General features: G+C 32.3%; 1 protein-coding gene across 1 annotated transcript in view; it reads left to right on the top strand.

Annotated features, from left to right (window-relative positions):
* LOC129221165 (RNA-binding motif, single-stranded-interacting protein 2-like) overlaps positions 1-21,308 on the top strand; it is a 144,132-nt gene extending 122,824 nt beyond the window's left edge. Inside the window, exon 14 of the mRNA XM_054855615.1 lies at positions 11,854-21,308. Within this exon, the coding sequence (XP_054711590.1) occupies positions 11,854-11,859 (6 nt within the window). The 3' untranslated portion in view covers positions 11,860-21,308. The remainder of the gene's footprint in view (positions 1-11,853) is intronic.
* The last annotated feature ends 285 nt before the right edge of the window (positions 21,309-21,593 follow it).

Here is a 21,593-nt window from a genome sequence, read left to right as displayed (position 1 = left end):
CACTGTTTTTTTTTTTTTTTTTTTTTCCTCTTGCTTGTCCCTATATCGCAGTTGTTACTACTTCTCATCGTATTTTCATCCTAAATTCATCGCCTCGGAACAGCACTGCTCGTATATTGCTTCAAATCTCATCGTATTTTCATCCAAAATTCATTGCCTCGGAACAGCTCTGCTCGTATGTTGCTCCAAATCTCATCGGTATAGGGAGCAAAATTCATCGAATTCCGCTGATCGGATTCTACTATTGCCGATGAGACATATTGGAGCAATTTCCGATGAAAACTCATCAGAATCCGATCATCGGCCGATCAAAGTTTGATCGGATTTCAATGATCGGCCGATGAGTTGATGCTACTCGGATTTACACAGAACCGCTACCACCAACGCCTCGGAAGAGTTTCTGAGTCGACTTCAGCACTTCCGAAGAAAAAATTCAAAAGTTTCTTTGATTTCCGAATTATGTCACCATTCAAAACGTCTTTAATCAATTTCTTACATTAATGCTCTAAATTCTTCCTAAACAATAGATTACGTTTGAAAAAAAAATCTCTAATTTTATGAGTGGTGTTAGTTTTAAACAACTCGGAAATGCAACTAGAGTTTAATATAAGAAATACAGGCAGGGGGAGGGGGCACGCAAGTGTTCTAAAAATTACCGTCGATTCAACAGGAATCTATCAAAATGATACAAAAACCGGCTTCGCCATCTCATATTTATTTCCATGGTCTCCAATTCGGCAATATGCACTCTAACAAAAAAAAAAAACTCGACGCATCAAGAAGCAATCATCCGATTGATTTGAAATTTTGTATGCATAGTTTTGACCAGATGTGCAAATGATTAAAATTTGGTGTCCAATGAATGGATAGTTTGATCTCTAGCTCATCGAAACTGCGCATCCAGCAGATGTATATAAGAGCAATTCTTCAATAGTTGCTAAAACTTTCGGTTTGATTGCAATTCAGATTACCTTTCAACAACTTAAAAATGCCTCGTCGCATGATTCGTGCTCATTACGAGCAACTGTCATAGTTTAAACGAGGTCATATCATTAGATTGAAAGAGGCCGGTTGATCGCTCGTCATTTGAGTCGAAGCGATGCGGCTATTCGAAGATGCTGGCAAGGATGGGTGGAAAATGGCAGAATTCAGCGTCAGGAGTTAGCGGTCGACCTAGGGTCACAACAGATCATGATGACAGAGGGATTGTCCGATCATCTGTCACAGCGCTTTCTTCATCTCTATGAACCATCAGACGTTCAACCCAAACACCAGTGTCCATCACGATCATTTACAGACGGTTGGGACAACGAAATTTACCCTCCCGCAGACCTATTATGCCACCTGTCACTGACGCCTTCACACTACCTAGCCAGATTACAGTGGTGCATGGCTCGATTAGATTGGAATGTTGCCGACTGGGGATTTATAGTCTTTAGCGGACGATCATCGAAGACGTGTTTGGAGACACCCAGGGCAGAGGAGGGATACTGGTATTACTTTTGCACGTCACACTGGTCCTCAACAAGGCATTATGGTCTGGGGCGATATTTCCTTTGATAACTGGACCCCTTTGGTCGTAATTAGAGGTACACTTACTGCACAGTGGTACGTCGCCGACATCCTAAGACCTGTTTTGATGCCGTTCCTTTTGCAGTACCCTCGGCTGGTTTTCAATATTGCCCAATAACCTTACGGCACATGTTGCCATGAACTGTCTGCAAGCTTGTCAAACTCTTCCATGTCCTGCCAGATTGTCAGATCTCTCTCCCATCAAGCATGTCTGGGCTATGATGGGATGGAATATTGATAACCTCGTCCCGCAGTTGGAGCGAATTTAGCCAGAAATACCGCAGGACAACCTCCGGGAGCTTTATCGGTATTTCCCACGTCGTGCTTCAGCTTGTATCTAGGCTAGAGACGGGTCAATACGTTATTGAACTTGTTACTGTAACTCTGACATAAATTATTTAATTGTTATAAGAATTTAATCATTTAATATTCAGTGTATTGTCTTCCTATCCAAAAATTTTCGTCTCAATCGGATCTCTCATTTTTGGTGCATCGATTTTTTTTTTTTTAAGTTATAGAGTGTATCGCCAAATTATCGTCAGTCTGAGACGCAATATTAGTTTTGTATTGCAAATAAGTAATAAATAGCCAGAAAAAAATGATTAAATAGGCTTTTTAGAACACCCGATCAAAAACAAAAAGGGAAGTGCACAACTGGAATGTACGCACAACCCACATGCAAAATTTTAACCTTTTACAGCTTACCATTTTTGAGTTATATGACTTATGAGAGATACATACGTACATCCAGCCGCAAGAAACAACGCAATAATTAACTTGTTTGGTACCTGAATGCAGTATTAAAAACTCTTTCAGGGGTGACTAAAATAGAAATTCATACTGAAGTTTTAAGTAAACAATTTTATATGAAAACATTAACTCCGTTTACTTTGCATTAAAAAGTAAAACAGCAAAAGGTCTTTTTTTTCGAAAACATCGGCCAATTCCATCGGCTTTTCGATGTTTGTAAGGCCGATGGGACGATGCTTTCTGCAAGTTAGCATCTGCCACCGATGCCGATGGCTAAATTGTTGAACCATCGACGCCGATGCATCGGTCGAGTCCTAATTTCAATGGAACAATATTATTCTTAGTCGAACTTTTTACATTTTTAAATGAAAATTTTCGAAGCATTTTGGATGTAAATGGACTGCATTTGAGGCACAAATAAATCGTGTGGTTTTTGTGCACTTTACATCGTCTGCGGGCTTTTTCTTTGTGTTCATTTATGGTAAATACAATTCTATCAGTCCGTATTTCTTTCGGTAGAGCTGTGGATGATGGACGACCCTTGTTTGGATGCGATATTTGTACCGTATTTTCACCAAATAGATTGTCCTTGAATTCAGCTTAAGGCAATCGCTATGTATCACTAAAGTCTGTAAGTGGGACTTTTGTGTTATTAGCAATTCTATGTAGCTTCCATGAATTCACTATCACACTATCAAAAATATTTATAAATAATGGCCACCACCATTTTTTGCTTTGAATTCTGATTTGGTAATTTGCTATAGCATTGTCATGCAAGTCAATGCCTCTCATATACTTATTGTAGTCCAAAATAAAGTTCGGTTGTGAAATATAAATTTCCTTTTGTTCAATGCAGCTATGCGTTTGGCATTTACAATTTACAAAATGGTCCCATTATTGGTAACAATCGTTGCTACAGCATTGTCGTTCTATTTGATAGCCAATGTCTTCACATCCTTGTTGAATGCAAAATCATAAGAACCCCGACGTTTTTTTTTTTTTTTTTTTTTCATATTTTTGGAGTCATCCAATACACATTCAGCAATGCGATTTTCGCGAGCTGTTCCAGATACAAAAAAAAAAATTCTTTCAAAATTTCGAATAAACTGTAGGAAGAAGAAAAGTAATTAAAATATATTCTGTGCATTTCAGGTTTTGGAACAACGTTAAGTAATTTCATAATAACACTTGTTCCTAATGGCATTTTTTGTTGATTACTGCTAGTCTCAGCACCTCCATACGGAATGAATTTGAAAAGGTATCCGTCTGATTAGCACAAACACCAAAGTTTGAATCCAAACCTTACTGGCTTTCCCTTTATGAATATTTTTGATGAATGCCTTCCAAAATAAGGCACCATCTCTTCGTCAATTGACAAATTTTGAGAAAAGATTCCAAATTGTAGAAATCTCTTTTTTTATATGCAGGAAAAATGGGCGTAATTTAGCAAACTTGTCTGTTTTAACAAGACAAGAGTTATCGGATAAATGGATATTTTGTTTTATGTTTTTAAATCTGATTCCACTTGTGCTTTTCCAAATTATTGGCAGTCTTTTATACTCATCTAAAGACCAGTACATATCTACTTGGGGAAGAGAATGGTATCCAGAAAGAATTAGTATGCCTAAAAATATTTTCAAGTCAGTTGCAGAAAATTGGAAATCGTGACTATTATTGTCATTAGCATATTTTGTTGAAAAAAAAATTAGACAAATCTATTAGGACACATGATTTAGACACATTCATTAGACAAATTTAAATGAAATAACAATTTGCAAAAAAAAAAAAAGAAAAAAAAAAGGTATGACTTCTTACATAAAAACTAGGATTTCAATTTTTGCTTATTATTCATGCTTTCTACCAATGGTGCGTTTACACACCATTAAATTTAAATAACGATTTATAAGATTTTTTATGACATTATTTTTATTTTATCTATAGAATTTACAACTTTAACCCATTATAAGAACGTGTGATTAATCTCAAGTGGATTAATTATACAATTTCAAAAAGTCGAATTTGACAATCAACGTTTCAAGGTAAAAAACAAGCATGTTTTGAAATTTTCTCTAAAGAAAGTGCTTGCTCCAAATGAATTACTATTATTTTATAGATGCCTTCAAAACCTTTTGAAATAGCATAAAAATTACATTTGTAAAAAATATATGAAACAGCGTTAATTAAAAATTCTTTACTGAAATGGTGCGTATACCACCTTTGGCCGAAAATGGGTTAAAACTTTTTTGTTTTGGTATTACTTTTGGACAAAAAAAAGCTTGCTTACCTTATATAATCCCAAATAACACCTGCACCTTAATATGATCTTTATCATTAGAATTATGATTTTGAAGGCAGATAACTTTATTGAGGAGCACAAGTTCTTATCACCGTTTGCATATTTCCACCAATGTTGCTCTTACTTAGCATCATCTATCATGTTTTTTTTTTTTTTTTTTTTTCAAATTCTTTTGACTTAAAGATAGCAACTGTCTTTAAACTTTGTTCTGCAAACTTTTAAATTTGATAATTATTCCAGTTTGTATGGGTGTAAAGTTTCTACAGACATTTTACTGCGCTGTTTAGTAAGTAGCTTTACCCTATATTCTACATCCAGATTTAAGAACCTGGTTCTTCATCAGAAAGAAAGGGTGTTATTTGGGATTATGCGGTAGTTATATGTGGGCTGTTCTTGAGAGTACCTAATCTCTCCCCACAGGATCCAATAGGTGTTGCTGTCTCTGCAAGTGGACCCAACCCTGGCAACGAAGATCCTTCGATCTACCAACAGCCTTATACTGAATCCAAGTGAGGTCAAGCATCACTATGGTACTTCCTCTATTTTATGCATTCATGACATTTTCAATGACACTAAGAAATCGATTAACCATTTTTAAATTGGCTGAAAATGAGTAAGCATGTACAAATGGGCCATTCCACTGTCACATGCGAGACAATCAGGCGCTTAAATTTCACCAACATTTTGTCATATCTCTTAATATATTAATTAAACAGGGGTAAACACATTTTTTAATTTTTACATTTGATGATAGGATGCTTCTGCAATTGAATTTTTATTAAATAATTTTGTTACTTAAAATTTAATTTATTTGCATGCGTCATGTTCGAGACATCCAAAGTAAACGTAAACATCTTGTAGCTTGCTGTATTAATTAGTTAATATTTTTGATCTATCATTGTAGGAATGACAAAATAAAATGTAGGTTTTGAAAGCAAAGATTTCAATGTGAAGGAGACGTATCTTATTTGTTAAGAAACAATATTTTAAACCATTGAAAAAAAAATGTTTTAAAAGGTAATGACAAAATGTTTTTGCTTAAGGGTCATTCCATTTTAAATCAACAAATTTAAAAAAAAAAGTTGTTTCATCACCATTTTTGAATTTGATGAAAATTTGCATGTGCATTCCTTTTATTTCCTAGACCTCAAAAAAATAAATTTTTTATTTTAAAAAAATTTACCCTTTCATATATAGGCCATTTTTGTTATTGGCAACAGCAAAAATAGGGCATTTTGATGCTTTGTCTTATGGACAATAACTTTTTTCTATCAAAGCTTTTGAGCTCTAACATAGCTCATTGGAAAGCTAAGAAAAAGATCTTTTCATACATGATATCAATAAATTTCAGATTAAAAAAAATACCAATTTTTTCAAGGTTAAAGTTCGTGATGAAAAACTATTTTTTTACCACTTTTGAAAATTAAAAAACCCATGAATGGTTTAGAATAACCAGCCCTATTTTTCATCATATATTTATATGCATGGTTACTTATTGTATAAAAAAAATTGGCTTGTTACTCCACCCCCTTTATGAGATATGCTCTCCCAAAGTTGCAAATTTTCAAAAAAAATCCAGTTTTCAACACAAAAAAATGCATGTGGGGGGCAACATAAAAAAATTTTTGTTTGTGGTATTTTAAGTACTTTTTATCAGCTTTCTAACAAAATAAAAATTGCTTTGTTATTCAAAGGTTTTTGGCAGATATAAGGATTTGAATTTTCAAATAATTGCACTAAAGCAACACAGGTTTCCCCCCCCCCCCCCCACTTTTTAATCTTAGTTTTTTATTGAAATATGAGCTTCCTTTGCAAAAATTTTTGGTTAAGTGTTGTGAAAAACTTGGAACACCTGAAGAGCCACAATTTCATTGCCAGTAAGCAAGCAGAGTTTTTAAAATAAAAAAAAGACGCTCTGGATAAGGGCATAGATGCCTATAGGCAAAATTTTAAGGGGAGAAAGGGCTCAGATATTTTCCTCATGGTTTAGCAGTATATTTTCCCTGTTGAAACCGATTTCAGTACCGATTAGAGTTTATAAAGTTTAACATTTTTTAAAATAACTTATTTGTTAATGGCAAAAGAAGAAATGCTTTTACATTTTTGCAAAGAAAAAAGTACTAAACGCAAGGAAGTTCTAATTTCTTTTGGGGAGGTTGAGCCCCTACTTGCCCACTCCCCCACCTCTCATATGGGCCCTTTTGGATAAGGTAGAAGTCAGGGGCGTAGCTAAGGGGGGGGTTTTGGGGACAAACCCCCCCCCCCCCCGAAAAGTTAGTCTCAAAAAAAAAAAAAAAAAAGAGAAAAAGAAGAGAGAAGAGAAAGAAAAAAAAAAGAAGAAAAGGGAAAAATTCCAAGCGATTATACATATATATATATATATATATATATATATATATATATATATATATATATATATATATAAGAAGTAACCCCCCCCCCCCCCCCCGAAAGTCGGGTCTAGCTACGCCACTGGTAGAAGTTTTGGTACTTGGAGACTTCTCAGAAAATTTTTCTTGTGTTTTCCAAGACGAGATCCAGACCTATCAGGTCAGGTGTTCAATGCACACTTCATCCTTTTGTTGTATACTGGCAAAAAAATGGTTCAAGCTGAAAGTTTTTGCTTTGTGAGTGATTACCTGGATCATAATACTACCGTAAAGATCCTTGTTGAAAACTAAGGCAGACCACCCTTCAGTTTCAAAATTAACCTACTTTCCAGATGGGTCTGCTGCAAAATATAAAAACAGAAAGAACTTCATTAGCCTCAGCCACCATGAGAGGACTTTGGTATAAAAGCATAGTGGTATTTTTTTGCAACGTCCCATGAGAAAGACCCATCTGATGGGATAGGTGGAACACTAAAGAGGCTAGTTCGAAGGGCTAGTTTACAGCGCCTGATTAATAATCAGATCTTAAATCCATTAGAAGTTCTTGATTATTGCACCAAACATATTAATGGTTTAACATTTTTCTATGTTTCCTGTGATGATGTTAAGACAGTAGCAAAGGATCTTGAAAAAATATATAAAGCATCATTGCCATTACCCCCAAACTCTGTATTTTCACAGCTACATCCCTATCAACAGATATATCATTCATGCCAGATGCGCATCTGTTCCTTCAGATTTTACAATTTTTCAGGTCATGAAAGACAAACCTGCTGAACAAAAAGCAAGAATCCGAAAGAAATTATCAGATTATGTTTGCTGTGTGTATGATAGTGACTGGTGGCTAGGAGAACTGTTGGAAGTAAAAGTATTCAATGTAGAAGAAGAATACAGGATCCACTTTTTCTTCTTAAAGAGCCTGGAACATCATTTAAAAAATCAAGTGATAATGACCAAACTTAGGTTCAGTTGCAATACATTTTATAAATCTTGATTGCTTCAGAACTATGGTGTGCACAAGGAAGAGGTCACAATATCACATCTGTGATGAGTGAACATTTATCAACTCTTCTCCGTGAGAGAAAATACTGAAGAAAATAGCATTGAAAGATTTATGTCTCTAGTTGGTTAAAATGTTAAATTGTCTTTTTAAAGTTCAAATACAATACGTCATAACTCTTAGCCTTTTTTTATAACTATTTAAAGCAAAGAATAAGGTATATAATTACATTTCAATAAAAAACTAAGATTAAAAAGTGAAAAAAAAAAAAACTGTTGTTTCAGCTGCTTATGTTAATAGCAAAACATTTTTCTGTAACACAACTTTTTGTTTACTTATCATTTTTAATCTCAGCATGATTTCTTCCTTTTGCCCTTCCTTTCCTGCCTTTTGAGCTTCTAAATACTGTATGTAATGACTGAAACTTTTGTTTTGTTCTTAAGGGGTTATTCTAGTCTAGCGCTCAATTTTGAGGCGATTTTGTGGTCGTAGTAAAAAAAACTGTAAACATTTTTAAAGCTTGACCGCGAAGGGAAGGCGGCTGACCTTGAAGCAAACACATCATTTGTATCGTTTGTAATAGGTTGATTGTAATTATTTTGTGATAGATAGAATCAATGAGAACGACTCTCAGTTTTAGGTGCTTTCTGGTTGATTCTACCTATTACAAATGATACAAAATGAGGTTTCGCTTCAAGGTCATCCGCCTTCTCTTCGTGGTCAAGCTATAGTATCAATTTTTTTCAGTTTGTTATTGATACTTGAGAAGTATAAAAATGTATAATAGTGGGGGGAAAAATTCAAAATTGAAATTAATAGAGACCGACAAAGGGGGACTCAGAAAAAAATAGTGTCTACTGGTTGACAAGATTCCAATCCTCCTGGTGATCTGAAACATGAAATTAAGGTTGATTCTTATTAAACAAGGACGTAAAATCGTCTGGATGTAGCTAATTTAAAAAAAATATTTTTGCATAAAATGGCATCTTTTTGAAAAATAAAAGATCATTTTTGCCTCTTTTTTTTCAACTTTAGTATTTTTTAAAAATACTAAATAAAAAATATTGAAACCCCTATGTGGAGACAAAACTGATAGTATAAAGAAAGTCTAGGAAATTTGAAAGAAATCGGTGCATTAAAACTTTAGTTATCTTATCAACCGCATTGAAAAAAGTACTTTCGAGTAAAACGCGTTTAAAGTTTGCAGTCGCATTTCGGGTAGTCTGAGTGGTTTGATTGTATGCTATACTGATATTTTTTTGAACAGCGATCCCTGCCTTATACCTCATGTCTTCCTATACCTCAAAAGCTACATTTTGGCAGATCTTTCAGCCATGAGAGAAGTTCTGCCTTCTTTTGAAGCTTTGGAAACTCACACCTCAGAGCGTTTGTCACATTGCTGATCTCGTTTGTTGGCTTTTTCTTTATCTTAACAAAATTAACGATAACTTCAAAAATTCTTCAAATTTCTGTAAATCCTCTTAGAGGCTTTTTCTTGAAGGTCTAAACTTTAAAATGAAATGAAAAAAAAAAGTCTATTTTTTCGAATTTCTAGACTACAGTACCTACCCCCTTAACGCAAATACTGCTGGGGCTTTGTGCGAAAAATTATGCTCTTTTTTTTTATCTTTAAAAAAAGCTTGCACTGTGCCACAAATATTTGGTAGTCAAAATTTGCTTTGTCAAGGAATAGCAATGCAACAATTAAGAGAAAAAAATGCTTGTGTAGTTTGATCTGTAGTAAATGTTAGCTGCATGTTGGTTTGGACTCATATTAATCCATTGTGTTTGTCTGAACAAAAATTGAAAGCATGTTAAAAAATGTGGTGAGAGCTTAATTCTCTGCAAAAAGTTAATCTTTTATCTATGCAATTTTGTGCTACAGTAAATCTAATCTTTTGCACTATATAGTATAGAATTTCATTTTTTTTTTTTTTTTTTTTTTTTTTTCAAATTTGTATTGTAAGTCCAAATTGATGCACCATTTTAAGAAAATTCAGTTTTCCTGGTGAGGTTTTATTTTTAAATTTAATGTATTAGTGTTTAATGAATATAGACTAATTTATAAAATATTGCTCCGATAATTATATTTTTGCTTAGTAATCAGCAGAGGCAAAGTCTGTAATATTTCATAAAAATGGGATGAGAACATTTTAGTTTTTTAACTCGGAAAATTTTGCAAAGAAAAAATGTAATTTTTATAAAAATGTCTTTTTATTGTAAACTTTAATATTTTCAGTATGTATTATTCACATTCAAAGATAAAACTAACAAAAGTCAGAGGCTATAAATGTTTGCTGGGCTTGTAAAGCAAGATAAATTTAGTTTAAAATGGCCAGAGTTTAACATGTGTGTTGGTTATACCATAATCTGAAATTATATTTTGCACTGTGATTTTGCAATTTTTTAATGCCAGTAGAAAAGTGTGTACTAATACAATTGGAGAGTTGTTAACTATGTGTTCTTTATGCCTTCTGATCCTAAGAAACCATCTTTTGATTAATTTGTTCATATTAAGTTACAAATAAAATATAGATAACTTTAAAGTAAGACAAAACAACGTAAGCAGAAGCACAAATTACAAATTTGTGCTTCTGCTTACGTTGTTTTGTCTTACTTTACTGTTCAGCACAAAGGTATTTATTTTATAGATAACTTTGTTGAAAATAAAGTAAATGATCTTTAAATGAAAGCCCCAAAGCAGAATACTTGACAATGTTCTGCAACATAAAATAATTTGATCGAAATTGTTCTGCAAGTACTTCAAGCATTGTATACACAAGCAACCAATGTGACCTTTTCCACAAATCGGGAGCCCTAAATCAAAATAGTTTCATACAGATATTTTAATTAACTTTACTGTTGCTATGCATTTCTGTGGAACCTAATCTGATTGAGATTCTCTGAAAGTATTTAATGTGCTTTCTAAAATGCATTAAAAGAGCAAAGATACAAACTTTTATAAAAATTCGAACATAGGTGTCTAACTGCGTTTTTTTTTTTTACATGACATGAAGGTAAAATTACAATATTGTTAGTGAATAAATAAATTACTAAAATAATAAATAAAATGAGTCGAGTAAGGATAGTATATAATAAAACACTTCAAAACTTTCTAAATAATTGAAATATTTTGAGGATGCAGAAGGATTGAAATCTCAAACAAGACATGCAATTTTCGGCAAAGGACGTGTTTCAATGCATTGAATGCATGTTGGCATGTTTCCAAAACATACATTTACGGAGGATATTGCAGTGTTGAAGATTTATTGGGAAAAATAAGGAAAAGAAGAACTAAAAAGATAGAAAAATTCCATCTTTCAACTCAAGATGGAATTTTACATAAATTCTGCAGATTTCTTTAAGTTCAAAGTAAATCTGAAGTTTTTGCATGTAACTTATCAAATTCAATATTTTTCATGAGCTTTCTGCCGAATTATCATGATTTTCTGAGAATTTTAGATTTTATTCTAATTTCAAGAAATATGCAGAATTTGTGCAAAAAATCTATTTTGAGTTGGAAGATTTTTGCAGAAAATGTGCAGAAATTTCACAGAAATCTGTATAATTTCTGCAGAAAATTTGTCTTTAGTTTTCCTCTCACATTTGAATGGAATTCTTCTGCATCTCAGGCATCTGTTCTGTGATGTACGTCGCAAATTTAGTAGTATTCTGCTTTGAGGAATGAAAGTATAGATTTAAAAAAAAAAAATCAAGTTACGCATTTTGTTTAGAATGACCATTTATGAAACGAATTGAAAAATAAATTTTTCCTAAAAACTATTTCTTGATTGCTGGGAAAAAATTGCTTATGTATTTAAAGCTTGTTTTTTCTTTGGTTTCAGAATTGAACTCACATCTTGCAAAACTGAAATTTGGTCGACTTATTAACATCCTACAGATTCCAGTCATGATAACAAGATAAACGGGGAAAGGATTTAAGTGAACTTCAGTATGTTTGTGTGTGAAAAGAAAATTTTTTATTTTGTTATTGATCTAAGAAGCTATTTTTAAAGATGACGTATCTTGTATCTTGACATTTCTCATTTTATGAAGCTTCCCTGGTCTCGTTAATGGAGCCACAACAGACAAAAGGAGTTGATCCCCTTTGAAAGACGCTATTTTCGTCAATGCATTCCCTTAATGGTCAACTTCGGTGCAAGACATGAATGAGTTAGTGGACATACTAAAGATATAGTTTTTTTAACTAAATTAATTCAATGACTGACTAGAGGGAATAGTTTCCTTTTTTTAAATAAATAAAAAGGTCTTCTTCATTTGGAAAGATGTGCTGCTAGAACAAGCCCTTTATTTGAACTGAAGAAAACTCTAATGTTCTGGATTCTGCACATCGCAAGTTCTTTTTAAAGTTTTTTTTCCCCCTTCCTCCCTTGTTCAATGTTTGTCTGATGGCAGTAATGTGATTGTGTGTCCTGTCTGTTGTCCTCAATTAGATGTAGAATTTTAGCGCTTGGTCATAGTTTAGTGTGCTCGCCAAAGGTCGGTAAACAAGGTTACCTCATTCTGTCCGGCATTTCGGAAGGACTGCGAATCTGAGTTTCGGCTTAAGGAGCTGGACGTACTGAAATGGTGCATTCACCATCCTGAAGTATGACTGTCATGTACATATGTAAATTGCTTTTTTGTAGAACAGAAATATAGAGTGCATATTTATTTATTACTTTGAAAAGGCATAGTTTTAAAAAAATTAATAGCTTCTAGTAGTGATGAAAAGCTATTTTTTCATGATTATGTATATGTGATTGAATTGCGCAGTTGTAAATGCTTCTTAAGACTCGGCTCCTCTTTGGACATTGCTTTGCTCGAGAAAGTCTGATGTCATTAACAAAAGAACATTTTAAGAGTTTATTCAGATGCCAAGATGTGCAAAAGGAAATTAAGATTTTGCTTCTGGATATGTTACTTGTTTATTGTGATATGCCTTCATCTTGTGTGAAATGAAAATTTACTATTTTAACCCTTTATGTTGAGTTTGAGGTTGAGTAGAACGCTCAACATGAATGGTATTTTTGACTTGCAAAATAATTGCAAAATTTAGTTCAGCTCAACCTCATATTTATGTGAAACTTCTTGTATTAAACAGAACACAAATGATTTTTCCTTAATGTTTACTTCTGCTATTTATTTATTTATTTATTTTTAATAAGGTTTTGAATGAGAGTAAAAATGCTTCCATAGTAGAGCTGAAAAAGAAGTCTTCTGACTTTCATAGGTTTAATTGATTAACAATGAAGTCCTGAAAGTGTCTTTGTTGATTTTATTTAATGTAACTTTTAACATAAAGGGTTAAGTAGTTAATTGCCTAAGCATATCCACATAAACCATTTCTTGTTTCACATGTCATTCAATTTCCACATTAGGGAGCAGAAAAAGAACTTCGGAATTGCTGTAAGTAGGCGTTGAATGTTTTTTCCCCCTTCGACAGTTTTATCTGTCGTCGCCCTAGTGTTCTTTTGAGTGAGGTAACCCTGCCCAAGCTGCATGTATGAAATCAAGCTATGACATGGGGCCATTGCCTTGTTATAACATGGTAGTCTCATCTGTTTTTTTTTTGGGTTCAAAACCTCTACATTGATGACTGCAATAACTGTCTTTTGTAGTACATAATTTTATTACTTTTGTTGTGAGAACATCGGATAAGCTTACGTTATGATCAAACATCTCTGAATTACTATTTCCTTCAAGTTTTGTTTTTCAAATACGAGTACAGTCAATTCTCTCAAATTCAGTCTGTTCAGAATCAAGTGATTGTGGATCTTGGAATTTGAAGATTTAGGTTTACACAATTAATGGCGTTGCTTTTGAAACTTATCTGAACATTTATGATGTTATTTCCATCTAAAAGTAAAACTCCTCCTACAGTTTTCAGCTATTGTTTCCTTTTCAAAACTTGTGGCAATTTCGGCCATTTCGAGTTTTAGGTTGATGGGTTTGAAAGAGTTGGCTGTGGCAAGACTTAAATAATTTTAATGCATGTTAGTATATGCAACCATGGTCCAATCATCCTGTTAGCACTTGCATCGTCTGTAACAATAAATAAAAAGAAAGTGTAAGCTGAATTTGGTTTGCCTGTTGTCACTGGTTTGGATATCATTCTATGGAGGCAAATGGCTCTAAATTCCCATATCAAATGTATTTATATAGTGTTATTTTTCTTGTATCCCCATGAAAGCAGGAAAAAATATTTTCCATTTTCAAGTGTGAAATTTGTTTCTGTCGATCGAATTCAAGTAATATCAACAGTTTACAGAGTATGAGAGGAGAACTGCAAACAAATACCATCTGAAACAACTTCCTACGCTTTTCGAAGATTGTTACGGCCAATGCACATATAGCTAGATGAGTGGTACCACTATGTCACTAATAGTTTTTATTCTTCGATGTCATGATTGTTTTATAATTTTAAGTCTTTTAAATATGGTTATAGCACTTCTTCAAATCAGAAGAAAATAAATTTTAATTCTTTGATCTGACATTCATCAAGTTTTCTAATGTGTATATATAGAGAAACATTGTTGTAGGTAAATTATTTTAAGTAACGTTTTATGAAAAAATCTACAGATGAATCTTGGTTTCATATTCTAGAATCATCGTGTGTCACTTGGTTTTTAAAAAAAAATTATCAGTTACTAAAAGTACTTGCATTGAATGTGCCCCATCAATAGCTTAACCATTGCTCATGATATCATCATGCTAGGTGCTTGGGATTTAAAGTACCGTCCTTTGGGTAATTTGAATTTGAGGAGCGTTGAGTCATTTGAGGAGACGAGGTTCTCCACCTGTCAATTGATTCTTATAAGGTAGAAGAGCCTTTTTATACGCAAGAAAAATGTGAAATCTTGTGGACTTGTGCCTTTTTTAGGACCTGCCTCCCATTTTTCTCCCTGTTTGTCTTAGTGCATTTCAATAAATTTCTCCTATGCAATTTTTTTGATAATCCTCTTTGCAAATGATTTATATTCTAATATTTCACTCAATTCCTGTAATTTTTTTTTTTTTCAAATATAAATATCGAACTGAAATAGCTTTCGCAACTGATAAGACTGGAAAACCGCATCAATCATTTAAAACGTGTCAATTTTGTACTGGTAGTAAAAACTTGTTATGGGCCATTCCACAGAAAGTGGTCATTTTGTCCCGCACGTGACGCCACATATATTTCATTAAAAATAATACATTAAAATATTTATGAACAAATTTTTTCTGCTTAAATTATGAACTTATGCGTGATTTCTTAAGCAAAAAATTTTATCATTACCCTTTGACATTATTACGTTTTAATGAAATATATAAACCGTAACATGCGGGACTAAGGGTTGACTTCTTCGTGGAATGGCCCTAATTGAGCTCTCAGATTCACTTTAACATTATGAATAGATTTTTATTAGATTTAAAATTGTAATAGACTTTTGTTTGTGTACTTAATCTATGCTTTTTGTAATGAAATTGTTTGATTACAATTTAAATGATGTATTATATTTAAAATGATTTGCATAAGCTGCTCAACTTAATGGTATATGTTTTAGATATATAAAGATCTTTTTTGACTATAAACTAAACTGTGACACTACTTTGAAGTTAAGTGTATTGTTATTTTCTCTACAAAACAATTGCCTGCATGTAACTTGTGGGGCATTGAGCATGCTTTTTATTATAAGTTTTAAACAGTTAAGAATTATTGCAAATATATTTTTTTGTAGGATTCAATAGCATAAATGAAATATTCATAGCTTTTATTGTTTAAACTCAGACTGCTAGTAAGGTCGAATTCGCATTATATAAAAATTAAGGAAATGCTTTGAAAAAATCTCTTTATTTTTAAAATTTTATAAGATGTTTTTAGGATTTAATTTAAATATATATTATTATTTATGACCCTGTTGAATGTGCTTCTCTTTATTCCTCATTTTCATCCGAATGTTATTTTAAAGAACCTTGGCAGATAGAACTGCCTATTGGAAAAGTTAATTATTGAAAAAGGACGTAGTTGGTTACAATTTGTGTATCGTTGTGTATAATTTACTCTTTTTTCATATTGTGAGAAATTTTATTCAGCATTATGAAAAATGGTTCCTTTCATATTAATTAAAAAATTCTTGTTGAAAGTGGTTTGCTATTGAATGCTTTTACATTTCATAAGCTCAGTTTTGGTTACCCACAACTATTTATAAAAAAAAAAAGAAAAAAAAAACAAAAAAATTACTCTTTTTGGCTAATGTAATAACTAAATTTTGTTTGAAAATTGGCATCGAAACAAAAGTTTTCCTTCTCTTCTATTGTTACAAAAGTTCTTAAAAAGTGGTTGATTTAGTATATTGGTGCTTGTTTTTCTTTTTATTAGGTTGGACAACCATGAGATAAATTTGGAATGAGTTTGATGCTGCAAAATGAAATTTTAAAACTAAAAATCATCTCTCCTGAATTTCATCTTGTCATAAAATACAATATCAGCATGAAATGGGTTATGTATGCTTAAATTTTCCTCCACCCCTTTGCCCCTTTCTCTCAGCCTCCCTGTTTTTTTCACCTTTGACTTAAAATTAAGTTAATAGCCAGCAAAAATTGAAATGTAAATGGCATTTCAAAGTGAAATGATAGCCTTTAAAGTTAATGCTAATATGCTGAAATAGTATTAATATGTATATGACTATTTACTTATCTTCATGACAAGTAAAAGATGTAATTGATATATAATGAAGCAAATAACCATAATTTTCCACATATCATTTTACAAACCGAAGAAATATGTCAGCAAAGTATACAGTAATAATGGAGCAAAAATACAGCTGGAGTAATATATCACTGGATAAACTGCAGAGCCAAATAAATTTTTCAGTTCAATTTTTACAATATTCTGTTTTGAATTTTTTTCCTTGCAGTTGGTTTGCAGTTTAGTCTTCCATTTAACATGGTGATAATATAACTAAGAATAAATTTCAACTAGTTCATAAAATAGATGATGTTGATGACAGCATTGTTATGTGTCTGAAATGGGTTTTTTTCTTTTTTCTTTTTTTTTTTTTTTGGTAGCTGTAATATATTCATTTCCCATTCATTCTACATTTTCTTTTTACCTACAGATTTTTCAGTTGTTTCTGTTTGTATATATTTTCTGTGCTGTATTTTTATTGATCGATTGTGTTGGGATATAGGAAGGGCCAATAAGCAACAATGGTGCAAAAAGAAAAGTATCGCTGGGTTTTATTTTTGTGTTTGGTAATCTTAAGAATCCTGTGTAATGCAACAACAATTTCTTTTTACATCTTATAAACAGGGTATGATCCATTCCTGATGCATTTTGCCAATATTAAGCCTGATTCTCAGCTTTCTTCTGAACATGAACAGTTTCGATGGAGAAGTCATATTTAACATGTTTGCAACATTCTGACCCACAAGTTGGTCACCCTGGACTTTCTTAATAGACATGCCATCCTCAGGTGGGTCACCTACTATGAAGCTTTGCATTGCTGCTGAAAAGTCTGTATGTGTACTGGAGACAATTTCTTAACTGTGGCTACATTGATAGCGATCAAAGGAGAAAAAATGAACAAGTTGACAATAACAAAGACGCGACGAATCACTGTTATTAAAAATTAATTTCACGTTCTTCAAAGTGCAGTAAAGAAATTCATATTGTCGCGAACGTGTTAAGTGTTTTGAATAACTTGAACTACAATTTGTTCTGGCTCCAGATAAGCCTTTAAGACTAAGATTTTCCATTGAATGCATTTTTGCTCTGGAAGAACCAGAGGCATTTCAAGTGAAAGCTTAGACTTATACTTCCTGGGTGGCCTGTAGCCTGTACCACAGAAAATAATTTTAGAACTGAGGCTGGCCATTAAAGTTTTGGATCTTATATTTCTGTACAAATCATCCTTGTATAAATTGCGATTAATTTTTAGGTACATACTGGAGAGGAAAAAGAGAATAAATATTTCATTCTAATTACTTATGGAATTCTTCAGAAAATATCCAAATAAATTTGAATAAAAAGTTATGAAAAGTGCTTTAAATAGCAAGGTATTCTTGCTAAAAATACTTTTAGTTATTGAGTGTAATCTGCTTGCATGGTTAATCCTGACCCTAGCATTATCTTTTCAGTTTTGAACGAAACCATATTTTATCATCCCTTAAGTAATGAGTCTTCCAATCAAAATTTATAGCACTTTTTTACTCAAACAAAATGGGGGAAAAGTTTATTAGAGTCGGCTTCTTTCTCGGAGAGGTCGACTAAGACTGACGTTGCCCCTCGTAAATGTGCTTTCTCTGTAAATTTCAAATTGCCTTTTAAATTATTGTGAAATACAGTAGTACCCGTTTTCTTGTGCTGTCTTAATTTATTCGAATTTGAAGATGTCTTGTTCATTAAGATTATTGTTGTCCAGTATTTCCTGTTTATTTTCATGACATGCTTCAAACTGTGTTTTCCATTTGTATTCTCTATGCAATATCCCTTGCATCATTATCTTATAAATTATTATTCACTTGGCTTAAGATTTCCTTTGAGCTCCATTTCAAGAAAATGGAATGACTTATAAACATCTTTTGGTGTCTCATTTGGGTAACTCTTTGAATGTAGATGCCTGCATCATACCCGTTTCAGAAGTTAAATTTATCGTTGTAAACATTTGGTTTTATTTAAGCAAATAATAGATGGGTTAAAATGTGCTGTAGAATACAATTGCCTAGTGTAAAGATAATCCTTGGCATCCAGTATTAGGATGTGATGATTTTGTAAATACACAACGTCCCATGCTCTATATTAATTTGCTTTCCTGAAACTTGGAATAAGATTTTAATTACTTTGATGTACGTAGTACAATTCAAAATTCTTGGGACAAGTTGCATAAAACCTTACCCTGAATAGTTCTTATCACCGAAGCTCATCCACCTTCAAAATAGTCGACTTGAGCAACTATGCACTTCTGCTAAGGTTTGTATAACTCTTGGGAGCCATTTTTTGCAACCTCCCGTAAGGCCTGCGAAGCAGCTTTAACTTCATCTGACGAAAGAAAGTGGCATCCTTACTTTTTGATTATAAGTTTTGTAAATTCTGGGAACAAGTAAAAGTCCAATCTAGCACCATGTTACTTTTTAGGAGGTTGCAAAAAATGGCTTCCAGGAGTGCTTCCAAAAGTTATTGATGGTTGGCAGAAGTGCATGGTCGCTCAAGGTGACCATTTTGAAGGTGGATGTGCTTCGGTGATAAGAACTATTCAGGGTAACGTTTTATACAACTTGTCCTCGAACTTTTAGATTGTACTACGTATAAATGCAATGCTATGGTAAATATTTATAAGTTCCTTGTTAATAAAAGTTTCTTAAACTTGAAATTTGCTCAAATCATTGATAAATACCCATCGAATACTTCTAGAAAATTCTTTGTCATATTGTTGCATGTAAAATTATGCCATAAATTCACCTTTTAGGAAAATAATTTTGTTTGCCGTGGGAACATTTCATAATAGTGTAGGCAATTGTCTTCAGCAGCATATTTCAAGCCATTGAGTTCCTATTTTATTTTAATTGAAAAAAACAGCAATAATCTTTAAGATCTGTTAAAAGTAGCAAAATATTTATTATGAGGACTTAGAAATTTGACTGTGTGAGCCATTAATATATTGAACAGTATCATGTTAATGATTGTAAAAGAAGAACTATTTTTTAAAGATCATAGGAGTTTGATTTTAGAGTAAACGAAATTATTGTTTTTATTTCTTTATCTCATGTTGAATGTTTTTACTAATGAAAAAATTAGAAATAATGCAATAAAAATTGTTTTTATATTTCAATGGTGGATTGCTGCTGCAATCTTTAACTGTCATCAAGATGACAACTATTGTTAAATTTTCTTATACAATGTCTTTATTTTTTTAAATGAAACATTCATTGACATTCCTGAATTTTATACTGAAAATGAAAAGAAAAATGTTATTATATGAAGTATGTATTGAAAACAATTGTAGATATAGCCTCAGAATTAGATTTAAATTATCTAAAATGTATGTTCGTTGATTTTGCATTTTTCACTTCACCTTACCAGATAAGGGGGCTGTCCAACTGTATCCCATAAAATTTTAAATTCTTGGATTGTTGTAATTAAAAATGTAGCTCGCAGCATTCTTGGAATCTACATTTGTAGTTGATTCTTGTGTTGGTTTGTGGAGACATTTATAAATTTGGATTTCTTTCTAATCAATATTTTGAGAAAAAAAATTTTTTTGTTTATATCAACCTCTATATGGAGAAACTTGAAACAGATCAACAGAAGCAGGAAAGATCTATTCTAGTTTTGGTCTCCTACACTTACATAAAAAGTTTAGTTTTCTATTCCTCAATTAGAAACTTTTTATTGAACAGCAAAAAAAATTTGAGGTATGAGATTTTTTTTAAGTATGTTGGGAAATAATATGCTTTTGGATATGATTTTACATAATCCAAAATCTGTTTTGGAAAATAATAAGAATTGGACGTTTTTAAATTTTAGTAAGTGTAATTTATATTTAAGTACAAGGAAATCCTGTTACAATGAACTTCGAGGGGCCACAAGTTTTGTTTTTTGAAACTGGGCTTTCGTTGTAATGGAATTCAACTAATGCAGCGGAAATTTAATAAGTTTGAAAATTTATTTTGTTGAAACGGATATTTCGTTGAATTGGTATTTGTTGTAATGGGATTTCACTGTATTAGTAAAAGGCAAATGTAACAAGTTTCCATTTTTTCATTGGTAAAAGGTGTGACTTATTACCCTGTAATTTATGTACAATATGTTTAAAACTTTTGCTTTGATTTTCTTGTATTTTTTCTCATTATTTTAATGGTATTTTTACTGTTTATTGTTGCTTTAACTTGATAAATATTACTCATTCATTACTGCAACCTTTCCTTTGTATTTTGTTTTAAAAGAGAATTTCTCTAGTTAAAGGCAAAAAAGAAAGTGGAAATTTAATTGTTTTCCTGTAATTTCAAGAAAAACATTGAATTATGATCTAAAACTAGCCTTTGAATCTGGTATTTAGTTGACACATGAAAACACTTCAATCACACATTCCCATAATTTTTATTTGATTTGAAGAGTTGGACTGCCCTATATTACAGCCTAAATATGCGCTGCGTAAATACAAATAGAACACATTCCATAGTTTGAAAAAAAAAGAACGAAATCTTTGTTGCTTGAATACCAAAGTTTTTATTTTCATACATGCTTGTGTTTCGTGTATGTCTGTCTCCCTTCCAATGTGTTGCACCTCTAAATAAAAAATTTTCTTTTTTTGTCTCTGAAGGCAAATTGTGTCTTTCTATTCATTTTTCTCTTGTTGCATCAATTTTTATATCAGCACACTTACAACTTTAAAGTTATGTAAACATTACAATGATTTTGCAGGATTCTTTATAATTCATTCAGAGTTATTACTAGTTGGCTGATTGACATGGTGGTAAGGCATTTGTCTCTTATGTAATTGGTCCCGAATTCTGACCCGTGGGCCAAGTAGCCACACTGGATCTTCAAGTTGCAGAAAATCGTCAACGCCCATGTCATATGATTTTGCAACATGTATTGACA

Source organism: Uloborus diversus, chromosome 4, assembly GCF_026930045.1.
Source record: "Uloborus diversus isolate 005 chromosome 4, Udiv.v.3.1, whole genome shotgun sequence".
NCBI classification, from domain to species: domain Eukaryota; kingdom Metazoa; phylum Arthropoda; class Arachnida; order Araneae; family Uloboridae; genus Uloborus; species Uloborus diversus.
This window is presented reverse-complemented; position numbering and strand designations above follow the sequence as displayed.